Source organism: Hemitrygon akajei, chromosome 8 (assembly GCF_048418815.1).
Source record: "Hemitrygon akajei chromosome 8, sHemAka1.3, whole genome shotgun sequence".
Lineage (NCBI taxonomy): Eukaryota > Metazoa > Chordata > Chondrichthyes > Myliobatiformes > Dasyatidae > Hemitrygon > Hemitrygon akajei.
This window is the reverse complement of record NC_133131.1, coordinates 33,192,484-33,210,331: the sequence shown is the minus strand read 5'-3', so window position 1 is coordinate 33,210,331 and position 17,848 is coordinate 33,192,484. Positions and strand designations below refer to the sequence as shown.

The 17,848-nt window shown below is 40.3% G+C and overlaps 1 protein-coding gene across 2 annotated transcripts in view; it reads right to left on the bottom strand.

The window, feature by feature from the left end:
* The window catches only part of galnt17 (polypeptide N-acetylgalactosaminyltransferase 17), a 462,724-nt gene that overhangs the window by 303,211 nt on the left and 141,665 nt on the right, over nucleotides 1-17,848 (bottom strand). For both annotated transcript variants that reach the window (XM_073053568.1, XM_073053567.1), the window contains exon 6: nucleotides 3-200. In XM_073053568.1, the coding sequence (XP_072909669.1) occupies nucleotides 3-200 (198 nt within the window). The remainder of the gene's footprint in view (nucleotides 1-2; nucleotides 201-17,848) is intronic.

The following is a 17,848-nucleotide window of genomic DNA, read 5'->3' as shown; positions in this document are numbered from 1 at the left end:
ACCTGATTGGCAATGTAGGGTCTGCTCTATCCCACCATTCTTTGAGAGGACTAATGTACATGCACCAGAGCTCCCAGCTGTAACCATGGGCACTATTCTCATAGCGTTGCACTTCAAATGTTTTGTGCTTGATGTTGTCGATGGAAGGAAGAATTATTCGCTTCCTGTCTTCTTTAATTCTTACCAGGATTGGTTCGACCCTAAAAAGAAAACAAAAGCGAGATTTAAACAAGGCCCTTATAAACTAGTTACTCTCCAGAATTGGAGCCAGAGAGATCAATATGATACAGAGAGCTATTGAGATGCTGTCATGGAAATATAATTATTCCAGTGAGAGCAAGTTCACAAAATCATGGTATCACAAAATTTGTTAGTTATGTCTTTCAAATATTACTAAAATATTAAATATACAACACTCCTCCCTGCTTAGCTATAAACTCCAACTCAATATAGAATGCTTCTCAACTCATATACATATATACAGTATTGAATTGAATTGAATTCAATTTTGGTTTATTGTTATTTAAAAACCACAACTGCAATGCAGTTAAAAAATGAAACAACGTTCCTCCAGAATGACATCACAAAAGCACACGACAAAACAGACTACACCAGAAAATCCACATAACGTTTGGCAATCCCCAAATCCAGAGTCCGGAGAGGCTGCTGCATATTAATATCGCGCTCCCATCTTAGCGCGTTTCCCGGAAAGGAGCTCCAAATCCACCAGACAAAACAAGACCAAGTCAGGAGACCAACTCTACCACCCAACAAACCAAAAGCTAAAGCTACAAGACCTACACAAAACCACATAGTTACAACAATGCAAACAATGCCATAATTGATAAAGTTAATTGATAAAAAACAGACCATGGGCACAGTAAAAATAGTCCAAAGATGTTAAAAGACTATATAACCATATAACAATTACAGCATGGAAACAGGCCATCTCGGCCCTTCTAGTCCGTGCCGAACACTTACTCTCACCTAGTCCCACTGGCCCACACTCAGCCCATAACCCTCCATTCCTTTCCTGTCCATATACCTATCCAATTTTACTTTAAATGACAATACCAAACATGCCTTTATCACTACTACTGGAAGCTCGTTCCACACAGCTACCACTCTCTGAGTAAAGAAATTCCCCCTTGTGTTACCCTTAAACTTTTGCCCCCTAACTCTCAACTCATGTCCTCTTGTTTGAATCTCCCCTACTCTCAATGGAAAAAGCCTATCCATGTCAACTTTATCTATCCCCCTCATAGTTATAAATACCTCTATCAAGTCCCCCCTCAACCTCTACGCTCCAAAGAATAAAGACCTAACCTGTAACTTAGGTGCTGAAACCCAGGTAACATTCTAGTAAATCTTCTCTGTACTCTCTCTATTTTGTTGATATCTTTCCTATAATTCAGTGACCAGAACTGTACACAATACTCCAAGTTCGTCCTTACCAATGCCTTGTACAATTTTAACATTGCATCCCAACTTGTATACTCAATGCTCAATGCTAAAGGCCAGCATACCAAAAACTTTCTTCACCACTCTATCCACATGAGATTCCACCTCCAGGGAACTATGCACCATTATTCCTAGATCACTCTGTTCTACTACATTCTTCAATACCCTACCATTTACCATGTATGTCCTATCTGGATTATTCCTACCAAAATTTAGCACTTCACACTTATCAGCATTTAACTCCATCTGCCATCGTTCAGCCCACTCTTCTAGCTGGCCTAAATCTCTCTGCAAGCTTTGAAAACCTACTTCATTATCCACAATGCCACCTACCTTAGTATCATCTGCATATTTACTAATCCAATTTACCACCCCATCATCCAGATCATTAAGGTAAATGACAAACAATGGACTCAGTACAGATCCCTGAGGCACACCACTAGTCACCAGCCTGCAACCTGACAAACAGTTATCCACCACTACTCTCTGGCATCTCCCATCCAGCCACTGTTGAATCCATTTTACTACTTCAATATTAATACCTAACGATTGAACCTTCCTAACTAACCTTCCGTGCAGAACCTTGTCAAAGGCCTTACTGTAGTCCATATAAACAACATCCACTGCTTTACCCTTGTCAACTTTCCTCGTAACCTCTTCAAAAAATTCAATAAGATTTGTCAAACATGACCTTCCACGCACAAATCCATGCTGACTGTTCCTAATCAGACCCTGTCTATACAGATAATTATATATACCATCTCTAACAATACTTTCCATAAGTTCGAAAGAAACCGCCACACAGTTTCCACAAGTCCTCAGGGTCCCGATAGACTCGTCATCCCACGCAGGTGGCAGAAGGGAATACCCCCGCTATGGACTTCCTCTGCGCGACCAGACTAAAGTATAGTATATACAGTAATACAACTACGATATTGACATCCACAACATAGTAAATTTTAAATTATCCCATTTAGACCTAAAGATTAAATCGCTGTGCAGGCTTTCTCACTCTTATAGGATAGTGTCTCTTCTGACAAGAGGGATCACTCTGTTGGGTAGGTGAGACTTGTGGCTGTGAAACAATCTCAGGTTCTGGGTCCTCCTCCATAGTAGTTGTACGAGTTGACTTTGGGGCTGCAAGAAGTAGCTCTGACAGCTTTGGATACCTTTCTTCTGGACATGTTGGCAAGCCGAACAGTGAACGGCAAGCTTCACTGGACAATATGGATCATAATTTCCATTGCCTTTGACAGAGTGCCACACGTGAGGCTGCTTACCAAGTTAAGAGCCCATGATATTACAGGAAAGTTACTAACATGGTTAGAGCATTGACTGATAGATATGAGGCAGCAAGTGGGAATAAAAGGATTCTTTTCTGGTTGGCTGCCAGTGACTAACGGTGTTCCGCAGGGGTCAGTGTTGGGACCACTTCTTTTTACGGTGTGTATAAATGACTTAGATGATGGAATAGATGGCTTTGTTGCCAAGTTTGCAGATTATATAAAGATTGATGGAGGGCAGGTACTGTTGCAGAAACAGGTAGGATGCAGAAGGAGTTAGACAGAATAGGAGAGTGGACAGGAGAGTGGCAAATGAAATACAATGTTGGAAAATGCATGGGCATGTACTTTAGTGGTAGAAATAAATGTGCAGATTATTTTCTAAACAGGGAGAAAATCCAGGAATCTGAGTTTGCAGAGGGACTTGGGAGTCCTTGTACAGAGCACCCTGAAGGTTAACTTGCAGATAGAGTCAGTGGTGAGGAAGGCAAATGCCATGTTAGCATTCATTTCAAGCGGTCTAGAATACAAGAGCAAGGATGTGATGCCGAGGCTTTATAAGGTACTGGTGAGGCCTCACCTTGAGTATTGTGAACAGTTTCGAGCCCCTCATATTAGAAAAGATGTGCTGGTTTTGAAGTGGGTCCAGAGGAGGTTCACAAGGATGGTTCCAGGAATGAAAGGGTTATCATACGAGGAACCTTTGATGGCTCTGGGTCTGTATTCACTGGAATTCAGAAGGATGAGGGGGAATCTCATTGAAACCTTTCGAACATTGAAAGGCCTAGACAGAGTTGATGCGGTAAGGATGTTTCCCATGGTGGGGGAGTCTAGGACAAGAGGGCACAGCCTCAGGATAGGAGAGTGACCTTTCAAACCAGAGATGTGGAGAAATTTCTTCAGCCACAGGGTGGTGAATTTGTTGCCACATGCAGCTGTGGAGGCCAGGTCATTGGGTGCACTTAAGACAGAGATTGATAGGTTTTTGGTTGGACATGACATCAAAGGTTACGGGGAGAAGGCCAGGAACTGGCATTGACGAAGAGATAGAAAAAAGGATCAGCGATGATTAAATGGCGGAGCAAACTCGATGGGCCTAATTCTGCTCCTATGTCTAATGGTCTTACAGTCTTATAATGTGTGAGTGCAGTGCCTGACATAATGAATTCCTTTACCTTTTGAATGCCAGCTCTCTCTGCTATGTTCCTTGCCATTTCTTTCCAAGCTATAATAATGAGATCAAGGGGTGGAGCACAATAACCAGGTTTGGCAGGAACCTATTATGGTAATCGACTGAAAAGGACTACAATTGTGATGTGTCATTTGGCCTCAAGGCATCTGGCACTAATTGAATTTTCTCAGCACAGTTGTGTAATTCTTGTGAAGTGTTTCCCTCCAGAAAAGTTTGCAAAGATATCCTCTATCCTAGTCAGAAGTTATTGATCGACTTTCAGCACTGGGTTGATGGTGACCTTAAAATCACCACAGATTCTGACAGACCCATTCGACCTTGGGAAGAACTTCTTCAGCCTTTGTGCCATCTAGCTCACTGGCTACTTTATCTCAGATGGTATAAGGAACTGGGTGGGTTTTGCAAAACTTGTGTGTAGTGTTTTCATTTAACATTATTTTACCCTTGATATATTTGAGTTTTCTAAGACCGTCCATGAACAGTCCTGTGGCATCATCCCATTTCTTTTTTAATTTTCTTCCAGTTGACTCTATTACAGGGGATGTGACATGTAAATGGTGGATGGATCTCCGACTAAGTTGTAGTTGTCTCCGCAAACCATGTCCCCACAATGGTGGTCCTCCTGCTTTTACCACTTGCAAGCCTAATGTGGCTTGTTGGTTGTTGTATTTCACTGTTACAAATGCCATTCCCACAGGAGTTAACTTTTTTCCATCATAAGTTCCTAGTTGGATCCCTGCAAGCTTCAGTTCAATATCTTGAAGTGCCATTCAAACTCTTTTTGTGGAACGACTGAAGCAGCCAAGCCAATGTGTCCAATTCCATTTTAATTAATTTGATGTTCATTTCTCGTGTAAGCCATATTGCTTCTCTATTGTTAGTCTTCACAATGTAAATCTCAAGGCTACCCAGGCCTGTATCACTTTCATCACGATCAGAATTTTCATCAATAGCAGACAGATGTTCTCTTTTTGAAACTGCAACTCTACTTTTTATCTTTTTCTCTTCCTGAGCAGTCCATTTATTTTTGCCTGCCTGACATGCTCTTTATATGTGTCCTACTTTGTTGCATTTTCTGCAAGTTTCATCTTTAAACCTGCATTGGTCTGATGTATGTGAGCGCCTGCCACAGTGGTAACACAATTTGTTCAACCATGCAGGTTTCTGTTTAGACATTGTTCATATTCATTTTCATTCCTGACTACAATTTAATTGCATCTCTATCTGCTGTTTCCATTGATACAGCTCTTTCACTGCTCTTTTAAATGTAAATTATGCTTCCATTGGAGCCATTTTTTGAATGTTTTCTTGTAAGACTCAACAAACTAGAAGATATCTAAGTGCATCATTAAACCTATCACTGAACTGACAATGCTCAGACAACTTTTTCAATTCAGCCATGTACACTGAAATGGACTCCCCTTCCTTTTGATTCCACTTATAAAATCTAAAGGGTTCTGCAATCAACAGTAGATTTATTTCTAAATGTTCCCGCATCACTTTAATGATATTAGTAAAGCTCATTTTGACCAGTTTTGTTGGAGCAGTCTAACTTCTAAGCAAATTGTATGCCTCTAAATCAAAATTGGCACTTGCTTCTCATTGGCTATTTTATCTGCATCAAAACCCTGCTCAATTTGTTCTGCATACATATTCCAGTTATCTTTGTGTGCACTCTATCTTTAAGATGTAGTAAGCCATTTCTGCTCTTTTTTATTTATGATTATTATCACTTGGTACTCACTATTATCAACCCATGAATTTGTCCTCCTGGTTTTTTTTAAACTTGATCCTCTTGGCGCACTTTTTTTTTAACTCAAGCATCTCACTGCACTTCAACAGGTTACCTTGGGTTTGTTTCAACCTTACTCGTCACCACTGTTGCATTTTGTCACTCAAAAACATGAAAAACTGATTGTAAGGAAAACACAGAGCCAGGAACGTGAGTCTAACTTTAATTTTTACTTTAAGCAAGGCACACACGCAAATGATGTGGCGGCATGATGATGTATGTCATTGAAATACTTTTCATATAACCCACAATGCATTATGTAAACAACTTGGGTAATGGAACAGTTCACAGAAACGGAATTCCATCATAACCTGAACATGGTATGTCCCAAGATTATCTGATTAACAGAAAAAGGGAGAAAGGCCATTGCTTATGTGTTACTTACTTCAACATGCTCAGCATCAGGTATTTCTCTGAAAGCTTGCCGGTGTGGGGTATAAGTTTGGATGTTCAAATTCAAGTCGAAGTTCCAATAATGGTAGTGCTACAGCCCGGTCGGTGACCTTTCAGTCCCATTCAACAGACCCTTATTTAAGTGCCACTGTTAAGCTTGTGGGATTCCACTGTAGGAAGTCAGTGTTAGAGCTAGCTGGCAAGTCAGAGACAGATGGGGAAAGCTTTGTTGAGGGAAGGAGGTAATCTGGATGGGCCCTAAATGGGGCAGAGTTTTCTTCTGAGAAGTCATAAAGGAACAAGCTTCAAAATTAAAATTAAAAATTTGCCTGCCTTCCCCAAATCTTCATATTAGCAGAACACACATTATAGATGACTTTTCTAACTGTAGGTTAATGGCCCTGGCATCTCTCAGTGAATGGCAGATTCAGGGGGTCCTGATGGAAATATGAGAGAATAAAATGGGACAAATGCAGAATTACTATTTGATGGCTGGTGTAAACTTAGCGTGCCGAAGCACTTGTCCCCTGCTGTGTGTCTTCATGTTACTGATGACATATGCACTGAGGCATGGGACTGCAGGTACTCGAAACTTGAGCAAAAAAAGGTAAACTGCTGGAGGAACTCAGCCAGACTCCCAGTAGATGATTCCATTCAGGACCAGGCTGGATGAGACTGCCTATCACCTCCCTCTGGTGCCCCTCCTCCTTTCCTTTCTCCAGTGGTCCACTCTCCTCTCCTACCTGATTTCATTGTCTTCAGCTCTTTACCCTTTCTACCTATCAGCTCCCAGCTTCTCATTTCATCCCCCTTCCCCAAACCACCTACCTTCCCCCCTCACCTGACTTCACCTATCACCTCCTAGCTTGTACTCCTTCCCCTCCTCCTACCTCCTTATTCTGGCTTCTTCCCCTTTCCTTTGCAGTCTTGAGGCAAGATCTCAGCCCAAACTATCAATTCTTTATTCCTTTCCGTAGATGCTGCCAGACCTGCTGAGTTTCTCCAGCATTTTGCGTGTGTTGCTCAGGATGAAACTATATGGTCCAAGTGCAGCAACCGTAGATCTTGTAGTAGTGGAGGTTCCACCATCATATCGACACTGACTAAGATTCTAGCTTAATATGCCAATATAGATATTGATAAAATATGCTTTGTTATGTCAATATATACATTGTCCAGTTGTGTCTTTATGGTGAGAAATCTCAGATACTGGCACATGGAACTTTTTTAAAAAACTGTGATCCCAGTGATTCACATGTACTATTGAAGTACATAAGTTAAACTGCACAAAAATAGCCCATTCCTACAAGGAATCTCCTCATGTATTATCTTATGTGACTCAATTTTGCAGCATTTTATTTTATTTATGTTTTTTCTTTCAGTTCCCTCACAAAATTATCTATATTATTTATCTCCACCATATTCTGTGGATGTACAAACATAAGTTTCCTACCATTGAAGTAAAGAAGTTTATTTATTTGTTTGTTTGTTTATTTTTTGTTGAGGTACAGCACAGAATAAGCACTTGCAGCCTTTCGAGTCATGCCACCCAGCAACCACCAATTTACCCCTAGCCTAATCATGGGACAATTTACAAAGACCAATTAACTGGTACATCTTTGGACTGTGGGAGGAAATGAGAGCAGCCAGAAGAAACACGTGTGGTCGTGGGGAGAATGTACAAACTTCTTGCAGGCAGCAGCAAGAATTGTCTTTTGGTGTATTACTATCCATCTTGTATTGAAGGTCCCTTGTATTGAATTCTCTGAGAAGAAGCATTCTCTCCTCATTGAGTATGGATCTGAAGAAAATACTTGTACAATTTTTCCAATCCTTGCAACTGCCCACTTCTGTTGCAATGTTTTAAATCTGTTTTAGTTATTTTTTTATGCCTCCATGTCTTTCTTATAGCATTGCCTGCCAATGGGCAAAGCATTTGTTAATACAGTCTTACCTTACCATAAATCCAACACAGCTTCATTACTTCTTTATTTTATACTCCTGGAAGAAAATTCCAGTGGTTTATGAGCGCCGTATTTATTTTGCTGACCTGTGATAATGCTTTTAATAGTCAGTAATATCCCTTGAGTCCTCTGCACATCAGCCCATTTGTTCCTTATTTTTCAAAGTGGAAAACAGTAATTTCTCTTTTACCTATTGAAGCACCTCACTTTATTTTTGGAAACATTAAACTTCATTTACCACTGCAGTGCCCAGTCTGCTCATTTTCTTATGTTTCAAGGTGATCTCTTGAGATCAATTGTCAGAATAGGATTCCCAGAGCTCCATACTTAATCCAGTCATGAGTTTCTTCCATAATCAGCTGACTGGCTTATCATTGGAGACTGTTCACTTTATGATATCTTATTAAGTTGGTACTACATATTAAAAGTGCAAAATTGCTGTTGAAGATTTTGAAAATTGCTATGTAAACAAAGCCTTTCTAATTCTTACAAAAATATTCTGGAGGCTTTATACAAGCATGTTTCAGTTACCTACCACTTTGTGTAATAAAACTACCATGCAAATCTTCTTAAAATTTCCCCTTCTTACCTTGACCCTATGCCCTCTAGTACCTGACAATTCTATCCTGTGAAAATTCTATCTAAACTGTCCATGCCTGCTGTAATTTTAGAAACCTTTATCAGATCACCCCTTAAGCCTTCAATGCTCTAGTAAAAAAAATCCAAGTTTGACCAACTTCTCCTTAGAATTAAAATTCTCTAATCCAGGTTAGATGTTGGTATAAACTCCTCTTCACCCTTTCCAAAGTATTCATATCCTTCCTATAAGGGATAACCAGAACTCCAAATGTGGCCTGACTAAAGTTTTATACAGCTGAAATGAGACTTTCTTACTTTTATACTCCGCACTCTAGCAGATACAACTTTTGCCAACTATTGACTTGTATTGCCACTTTTTAAGGAACTATGGACTTGCACCCCAAGATCTCTGTGTGCATCAATGTCCCCAAATCCTGCCACTTACTTTTTAAACACTTTTAACTTGTTTACCTTTACTTCCAGAAGTACTTAACCTCCAGTACATCACATTTGTCTGTATTAAACTCCATGCACTATTTTCCTGCCCATGTTTCCAAATGGTCACATTCTCCTGAATCCTTTGACAACCCTTCTCACTTATCACAATTCCACTAATTGTCCCACCTACATTTCAGAATAGAAATCAGAATCAGGTTTAATATCACTGACATAGGTTATGAAATTTGTCATTTTGCAACTGTAATACAGTGCAAATGTATTAATATATGCAACTGTAATACAGAGCAAATAATATAAAAAACATAAGTTACAATAATTAATAAATGGCACAAAAAGAGAGTAAAACAGACGTAGTGTTAATGTGTTCATGGATGATACAGAAATCTGATGGCGAAGAAATAGAAACTATTCTTAAAAACATTGAGTATGGGTCTTCAGGCTCCTGTAGCTCCTCCATGTTGGTAGAAGCACAAAGAGTGCATGTCCTGGATAGTGAGTGTCTTTAATAATGGATGCCGCCTTCTTGAGCCACTACCTGTTGAAGATGTCTTGATGTCAGAGAAGTTTGTGCCTGTGAAGGAAATGGGTGAATCTACGACCCTCCACAGGCTCTAGTGATCCTATGCATTGGAGGCTCCACACCAAAGTGTGATGCAACCAGTCAGAATGCTCTCCACTATACACCAATAGAAATTTGTAAGAGCCTGTGGTGACATGCTAAATCTCCCCAAAATTGTAATGAAGTAGAGTTTCTTCATGATTGTATTAATGTGTTGAGCCTATGATAGATCCTCCAAGATGTTGGCATCCAGGAACTTGAAACTGCTTGTCTTTTCTACCGTTGACCCCTTGATAAGCACTGGTGTGTGTTCTCCAGAGTTCTTCCTGAAGTCCATGATCAGTTCCGGGGTCTTGCTGACAATTAGTGTGAGGTTGTTGTTCTACCAGAAACAGTGAGAGTTATCAGGAGATTTATAAAGACACTTAGTAAACACAAAGTATACTGCAGATGCTGTGGTCAAATCAACACATTGTAATGGTCCTGGCTGGCGAGGGCCTGTTGCACAGGATCCAAGTCCGCTAGGTTCATAGCTGGCCAGATTGTTCTGTGACGGGGTCGTGGCAGGAAAACGAACCCAAGTGCAGGACTCCAACACGGAGGCAGGATCTCCGTAGCAAGTGTAGAATTGGGGCCAGTCTGAGTCAGGACCTGGGAGACTTGGTTTACAGAGAGATACAGGGGTTGAAGACTTGGAGCAAGGTCTCTCACACACACGGCAAGGGCTGACTGGAGCTGTTGGAGTCTTATCCTCTGGTGGCTAATGGAAACCAGGTGCTGGTGATTGAGAGGAATTGGGAAAGATTGGGAATCAAGTGTGGGGATTAAGGACCAATTAGGGAGGAAAGGGGAAAGGTGAGAAATGCCAGCCAGTACCATGACACACATACAAACAAACTGGATGAACTCAGCAGGTTGGGCAGCATCCATTGAAATTTCCTCTGATTGGTTTTCCACGCTCCCCCCACCTTCTTTATGGGGTCCCTGCCCCCTCCTTCTTCAGTCTTGATGAAGGGTCTCAGCCCGAAACGTTGACTGCTCATTTCAACGGATGCTGCCCGACCTGCTGAGTTCATCCAGCTTGTTTGTATGTGTTATAAAGACGCTTGATCTGTGCCTGGCCACACAATCATTGGTTTAAAAAGAGTAGAGAAAGGGCTGTGGACATATCCCTGAGGTGTGCTTATGTTGATTGTCAGTGAGGTGGAGATGCTATTTCTGATCTGCACTGGCTATGGTCTCCCAATAAGAAAGTTGAGGATCCAGTTGCAGAGGGAGGTACACAAGGCACAGTTTCTGAAGCTTAGTGAGGGGCTGATGGTGTTGGATGCCAAGTTGTAATCAATAAACAACAGCCCAATAAATGTTTTGCTGTTGTCTATGTGTTCCAACGCCAGTGGAGAGCCTGTGAGATTGGGTCCACTGTAGACCCGTTGCGGCAGTAGGTCCAGATCCAAATTTCATCCAATCACTTATTTATCATTTATCCGAAGTTTTCATCCAAACCATTTATAAATATCACAAACAATCTGCTACACACAGTGGGATGTGGCTGTAATACAAAGTACAACATGGTGAAGCATATGTGTGTCAGTGCATCTAGGAAATACATACCAATTATCAGAGTTCTCTTTGTTGTCCATCTGTTACTTCAAACTTGCAATAAGTGTCCTTCAGGGAACTTAAAACTACGTTTGGCTTTCTTTTCCTTACATTTAACTGTATTATAGAGACCAAGATATTCCTTCCAAAACTTCCTCAGTACAAAATGGAAGAAGCATTTACTCTTCAACTCCTCCATCCTCCAAAGGGTTGGAAGCTGGAGGGTGACAAATGTGTCAATTGTACAGCTTCCCCTAGTAATACGACCAATGCAGCTTCAATGAAAGCAACTGTTGTTCTGCGCGGACAACTATAGATATTTATACTGCCTCTGTAGAGCATGAGTAAGGACCAGCAGGAACACTCTAAGAGCAATGGAACTGGATATCTTTCTGCTGATGTGCAATTATTAGAAATTCAACATTGTACACCAGGATCATCACCATCTCATGAATCATGCAGGCTTTAGATCAGTGGTCATGGATCCACTACATCTGGGCCATGTTAACAGACCCCAGGTCATCTTCTTTTTCTCGTAGCCTCAAAGAATTAACTTGCAATAATGTGTCTCCTTTTACATATTGTCAGATAGCCAATAAATTGACTGTAATGTGGTCACTGCAGCGTGCTGTGGCTAACCAGCAGACAGCAAAGTACCATATATAAAAAATGCACTAAACAACCTGGTAAATTGCTTGATAGTTTCTTGAGGAATATTCATTGACTAGGATACAAGTGAGATCAATCCATTAAAGAAAGTAAACTCACCAGTAAACATAAATATCTGTAACTGAGATTAACATAGAGCTCCACCAATATCATGAATACAGAGATGGAAAATGGTTGTAGAGTTATGTCCAATGTCTCCCCTGCTTAGTAAAGATTCTGTGGCAACTGTAGCACCCAGGGAATATGAGTGATGTGGTTATTTTACTAATCTAGCAGCTCAAAGCTTTAAAAGTTCTGAAGCTGACTTCAATAAATCCAGTAAAATGACACAAGGAGGAACACACACCCACACACACTCAGCAAGTTAGGCAGCGTCTACAGAGGAAAATAAACAATCAGACATTTTGAGACTGGAAAGGAAAGTCGGGGAGAGGAAGGAATACAAGCTGGCAGGCGATAAATTGCTTTATTCTTAAGACATGTAGTTTTAAAGATGTCCTTCAGGAAAGTGAGGCCATGAACCATCTTTGGTCTCATTACTACATGGCTGCAATCCACACTTCCTTTGGGCCGGACAAGCCTTCTCTTTGGGATACCCAAATGCAACTTTGCCGGAGTATAAACGCAAACAAAACCTGTTGTCTATTTTTTGTTTAAGATTCATCAACAAGTTTTACAGCTGATCAGAAGCATGAAAATCCAACCAACCTAAACAAAATCTAAGTTGAAGAGCTCTGACAATGAGTCTGCTGCACAATTCATTGCTTGGAGATTAATTACAAGGGCATCAGATTTGATTTTGAGTTAAATTATCGTCAATTGGCTAGATATTTACATCCTATGTTGGTCACCTCCAATAGTCTGTCCAGTCGCAGCACACATATCACTATACACCTCTGCAATTACAAACCATTGAAGCAATTCCACTGCACAAATCTTTGGACCTAATTCATCTTGAAGCTATATCTTTGCCTGAGGCAAAGCATATTCCAAATGCCACTAATCCTTCATAAGCACTCTCTCATAATTCAGAGCGGTGGGATTAACGAAGTATACAGTCTCTGGATTATAACACTCCTTGTTAGTCAGGATCAAGAAAATAATTGATGACCTGCATTCCCTGCTACTCTTGAATACTTGTGAGGACAAGTTCCAAAATCCTTAATTTCTTTGCCCACTGCACTCTTTCATGTATTCCAAATTTATATAAATTGTATATTGTGTTAGGGCCGCAAATGCTGCTCCAACAAAAGGGCCATCATTCCCTGGAAGGGCCAAAAGGCTTTCTTATCTGGAACTGCCAGTTTTAAAAGTCAATTAACAAGATGCAGAGCATCTAGAAACATCTAAGTTGATGACATGAAATGGAATGACATTGAGAGTACTGATGAGGATACAAAGAGGTTTCAAGGAGATTTTATTCATCACTCAGAGGAACGTGAATCATTTTCCACTAAAAATATTTGAGGCTGAGTTGGATAGACGTTTTGAACATGAGGAATCAAAAGTTATGGAGAACCTTTAGAGAATATGGAGTTGAAGCCAACATCAGGTCAGTATTGAAATAAAATCATCAAATGTGAAATCACTCAGCAGGTCAGGTAGCAGCCAAGGAAAGAGAAACTGTTAACATTTCAGATTAAAATTTTATTTCCAGCATTTTCTATTTCTATTTCAGATTTCATGCATCTGTATCTTTTTTAATCAATCAGCCAGGAACCTATTGGATGGTGGAACAGGCTCAACTGGTCATTTTGCCTATTCCTTCTTCTTCTATTTATTACATTTTAACTGCATGTTTGGTTGAGCGTTCTGAAAGTGATATGATTATTGTAAAATGTTGGCAGAGTTGTGAATGAGTCATCTGCCAGGAAAGTAGGAGGTGCTGGGAAAACTGAGAGTGATAGGAATGTTTGGCAAACTGGATAGCCAAAGAGATTTGGCAGAGGCAATATGTGCGAAGATTAACTGGTCAAAATATGTCTATCTTACACAAATTTGTAGTGCCAGAATTACCCTATGCAATCATGAGGTTGGCCCTATAAAATTTATGTTTGGAGAGATTATTGCATTAAGTGCATAATCAACTCTGTCAGATATATTTGGCATAGTGTTTGCATCCAGTCGTTCATTTGCTTTTACCCATTTCTCAGGTGCCTGCTTGTTTGCTGCCTCAATTAATGGGTTAAGTTTTTATTCAAATGTGGGGTGACTTTAATTTCAAATTGCATGACAGCACCATTGAGAACAAGCAAATAAAAGATGATTTTTAGCAGCTGCAATTCATTTGTAGGTTTGAATTCAGCATCAAGACCATGCCTGCAGGGAGATATGTGATGCTTTTGACCAGATGGCTTTGTTTTGAAGACAAAGCAGTTTTATACATAAAATTTTAACCATGGTGCAATTTTAATATAAAACACTTCCAATTAAAACAAGCAAAATTATCTTTACTTGGTGCGGTTACAAAAGACAGCGAACAGAGCTTCAGGATGAAACCTGCCCTGAATCATTGGTTCACATTCTTCCTGAATTAACAGCTGGCTCAAAGCAGCAACATTCATACACTGATGAATTGGTGATTTCAGAACTGGATGCTTCAGAGGAATGTAAAGTCTCTGTTATTTAGTCTCCTGATAATACAATCTGCCTGTCCATTTAGATTTAATTCTGTCCATTTTCATCCAATTTTTCCACTTCAAGAATTTTTGCATTACAAAACAAGGAAACATTGATAATGCCCATAACTCCCTTGACGTGTGATTCAGCTTGAACTTTATAGGATGGAAGGAGAGGAACCATCCAGTTAAGTTTCTGGAGATAAAACATAAAAATTGAAATAAACATAATAAATAAACCTAATGTGAGGGAGGCCTGAAGAAAAGGAGAGGACATTGATACTATATTTCATAACATTTGGATTCGGAATTCTCTTTTGATTCTGTTTTTTTTGGCTTGTGGCCATAGATTTAATTGCCAGTTATTCCAAGTCAACCAGGGGAACAATTGTGATGTTTAATTGGTCAAAGCCATTAAAGCTACCAAAGGAGATATTAACAAACAGGACTATGGGCTGTTAAAGAACATTGCCTAACCACCGACATATGAAACCAATTATTGACAACGGCAAACAAAATTGAAGAAGAACACAACTCAGAAATACCCTTTGGCTCTGGGAGGCTGTTTAGCTTCAATATACAATGGAAATAAAAGTTTTACAAGAGTAAGAGTCAAGCTGTGTTCTGCTGATTTGGTGCCAATGCCATGTCATTACAGAATGATCTACAGCCATAATAAAGTATCACCTTCCTCAGTCAGTCACTTTTAGAAGAAACTCCAAAGAAATGTCACTGAAGGAGAGACAACTGCACCCTTCTCTATATGCCTTTTTTCATTCACTGTTGGTTTTAAAGAGCCCTTTCCAGTAGCTTCTTGACTTTTTAAAATCTGTAATCACTTCCTGTAATTCCATTGGTATATTGCATGCTCAAAGGAAGACAGCAAACATGGGGAGGATGTTTCCTATAGTGGGGGAGTCTAGAACTGAGGGGCACGGCCTCAGAATACAAGGATGCCCGTTAGAACAGAGATGAGGAGGATTTTCTTGAGCAAGGTAGTGAACCTGTGGAGTTCAATGCCGCAGACAGCTAAGGAGGCCGAGTAAATGAGCATATTTAAAGGGCATATTTCAAATATGATGCGGTAGGGATTTTAGAAGCCTAATGGGCTGGGGGAAGAAACTATTTCTCATCCTTACTGTTCTTGTTTTTGTGCATCGTAGCCTCCTGCCTGATGGTAGAAAGTCAAAGAGAATGCTGTCTAGATGTGTGGGATCCTTAATAGTACTAAGGGCCCTACATACACAATGCTCCTGATTAATATCCCCGATGGAAGGCAGGGAGACCCTTATGATCCTCTCAGCTGTTCTCACAGTCCTTTGTAGGGACATCTCTTCCGATGCTCGACCGCTCTCATACCAGATGGAGTTGCAACTTGTCAGGATGCTCCCAATGGTGCTCCTATAAAACGCAGTTAATATGGGGGTGGGGGAAGCCTTGCTTGCCTCAATCTTCTTAGGAAGAGGAGGCGCTGCTGTGCTTTCTTATTAAGGGAGGTAATATTAAGGGACCAGGTGAGGTCATCTGTTATGTGACAACATTCCTCTGTCCATCATGGCACTAGTTTTCTATTCATCCTATTTTCACTCCTGGGTATAGATCCTTCTGCTGAGGTCACCTGACTGTTCAATTCATCTATATTTCCAGAAATGTCAATTTTTGTCAATGCTTCTTCACTTAACTTCTGGAACTTACCCCAATCTGCTTTTCCAAACACCCACTTTGGGATTCCACCACCTGGTCTTACTTCAACTCTTTCACCCACTGAACATAAAACTGGGTAGTGATCACTGCCTACTGTTGAAGCAGTCCAAATTCCCCAGTTACTAATGCCAGCCAAGACATTAGACACTAACGTAATATCCAATACCGACTCAGTTCCTGTTGTTATGTTTATCCTTGTTCCTCTACCATCATTCATACACACCAAATCCCTTTCTTCCATCAAATCTTCAATTACCTTTCCATTTGAATCTGCAATCGGATCCCCCCATATTGTGCTGTGAGCATTGAAATCTGCACACCACACTACTTTATGTCTGTTTTGTCCTTGTATCCTTGATAGGCTGTCCAAATCCAACCTTTTACATGGATTGTAGTAGTTAATTATAACTACTCCCTCCCTTCTCCCCTCTCTCCCATATTTCCACCACTATGTATTCCTGATCGTCTCCTTTTCCCAGTACCCTATATGGTATACCTTGCTTGATTAACATAGCACGACCCCCTCCTCCCCCTAGATTTCTATCTTTCCTTATTATTATATACCCATATACCACAAAGTCTAAAGCTGGTTTCAACCAAGTTTCCTGAATACACACTACATCCAGTTTTACAACCATTTCCTTAATAAAGTCCTTAAATTCCTGGCCATTGGCCAGTAAACTCCTTGCATTCCATTGCAAAAGAATCACCATAATGAGTATTAACCAACCTATGACACTTCCTGACTTGACTGATTAGTGAGGTTCTCCCTCACTTCTTCCCATGTCAGTCCTACTAACCCTAAATGGTTTACTGCTGCTTTAACCACCAGCTGAATTTTGTCACTTTTGGACTTTACCTCAGCCGTACTATTAATCACTCCTGCAATGAATGTTACTAGAGCTTTTTTTTTCTACATAAATCCTGTAATTTGTTCTTTGCTGCATCTCTTGCATCCCTATTGCTCCCCGTTCATTAGGAGCATTATTCTGTTCTCTTGACATCCTTACAGCTTCTGCATAAGTGATCTTTCTTTTCACTCTTATTTCTTGAATTTTATTCTCCCGTCTCATAACCTCACACCCACTATACGCCACATTATGAGCTCCTCCACAATTACAGCATTTTGGTTGCACTCCTGTTCCGCACATTCCATATTCATGGTCATCCCCACATCTAGCACATCTCCTCTGCCTTTTACAGTTTTTAGCTATGTGTCCAAACCTTTGACAATTATAGCACCTCAGTGGCTTTGGCACATACACCCTTACTGGGTAACTCATGAAACCCAGGAACACTTACCCTGGCACTCTTTCTTCTTCAAATTCAATCAATACTGTTTCACTTTCCTTTTTCATTCCCTCCTTTGTTGTTTTCAGTCTTAGAACATTAATTACTTATCCCCCTTTGATATTCCTCTTTAACTCCTCCATGTTTATACTCATTGGTACACCCGTGATCACTCCTTTACGACCACCATTTTGTGCTCCCACCCTCCCTGTATATTTCACCTTGCATTTTCCTATCTTTTTTAGCTTAAGTGCTTTCTCAAGTTGTTCCTCATTCACACATC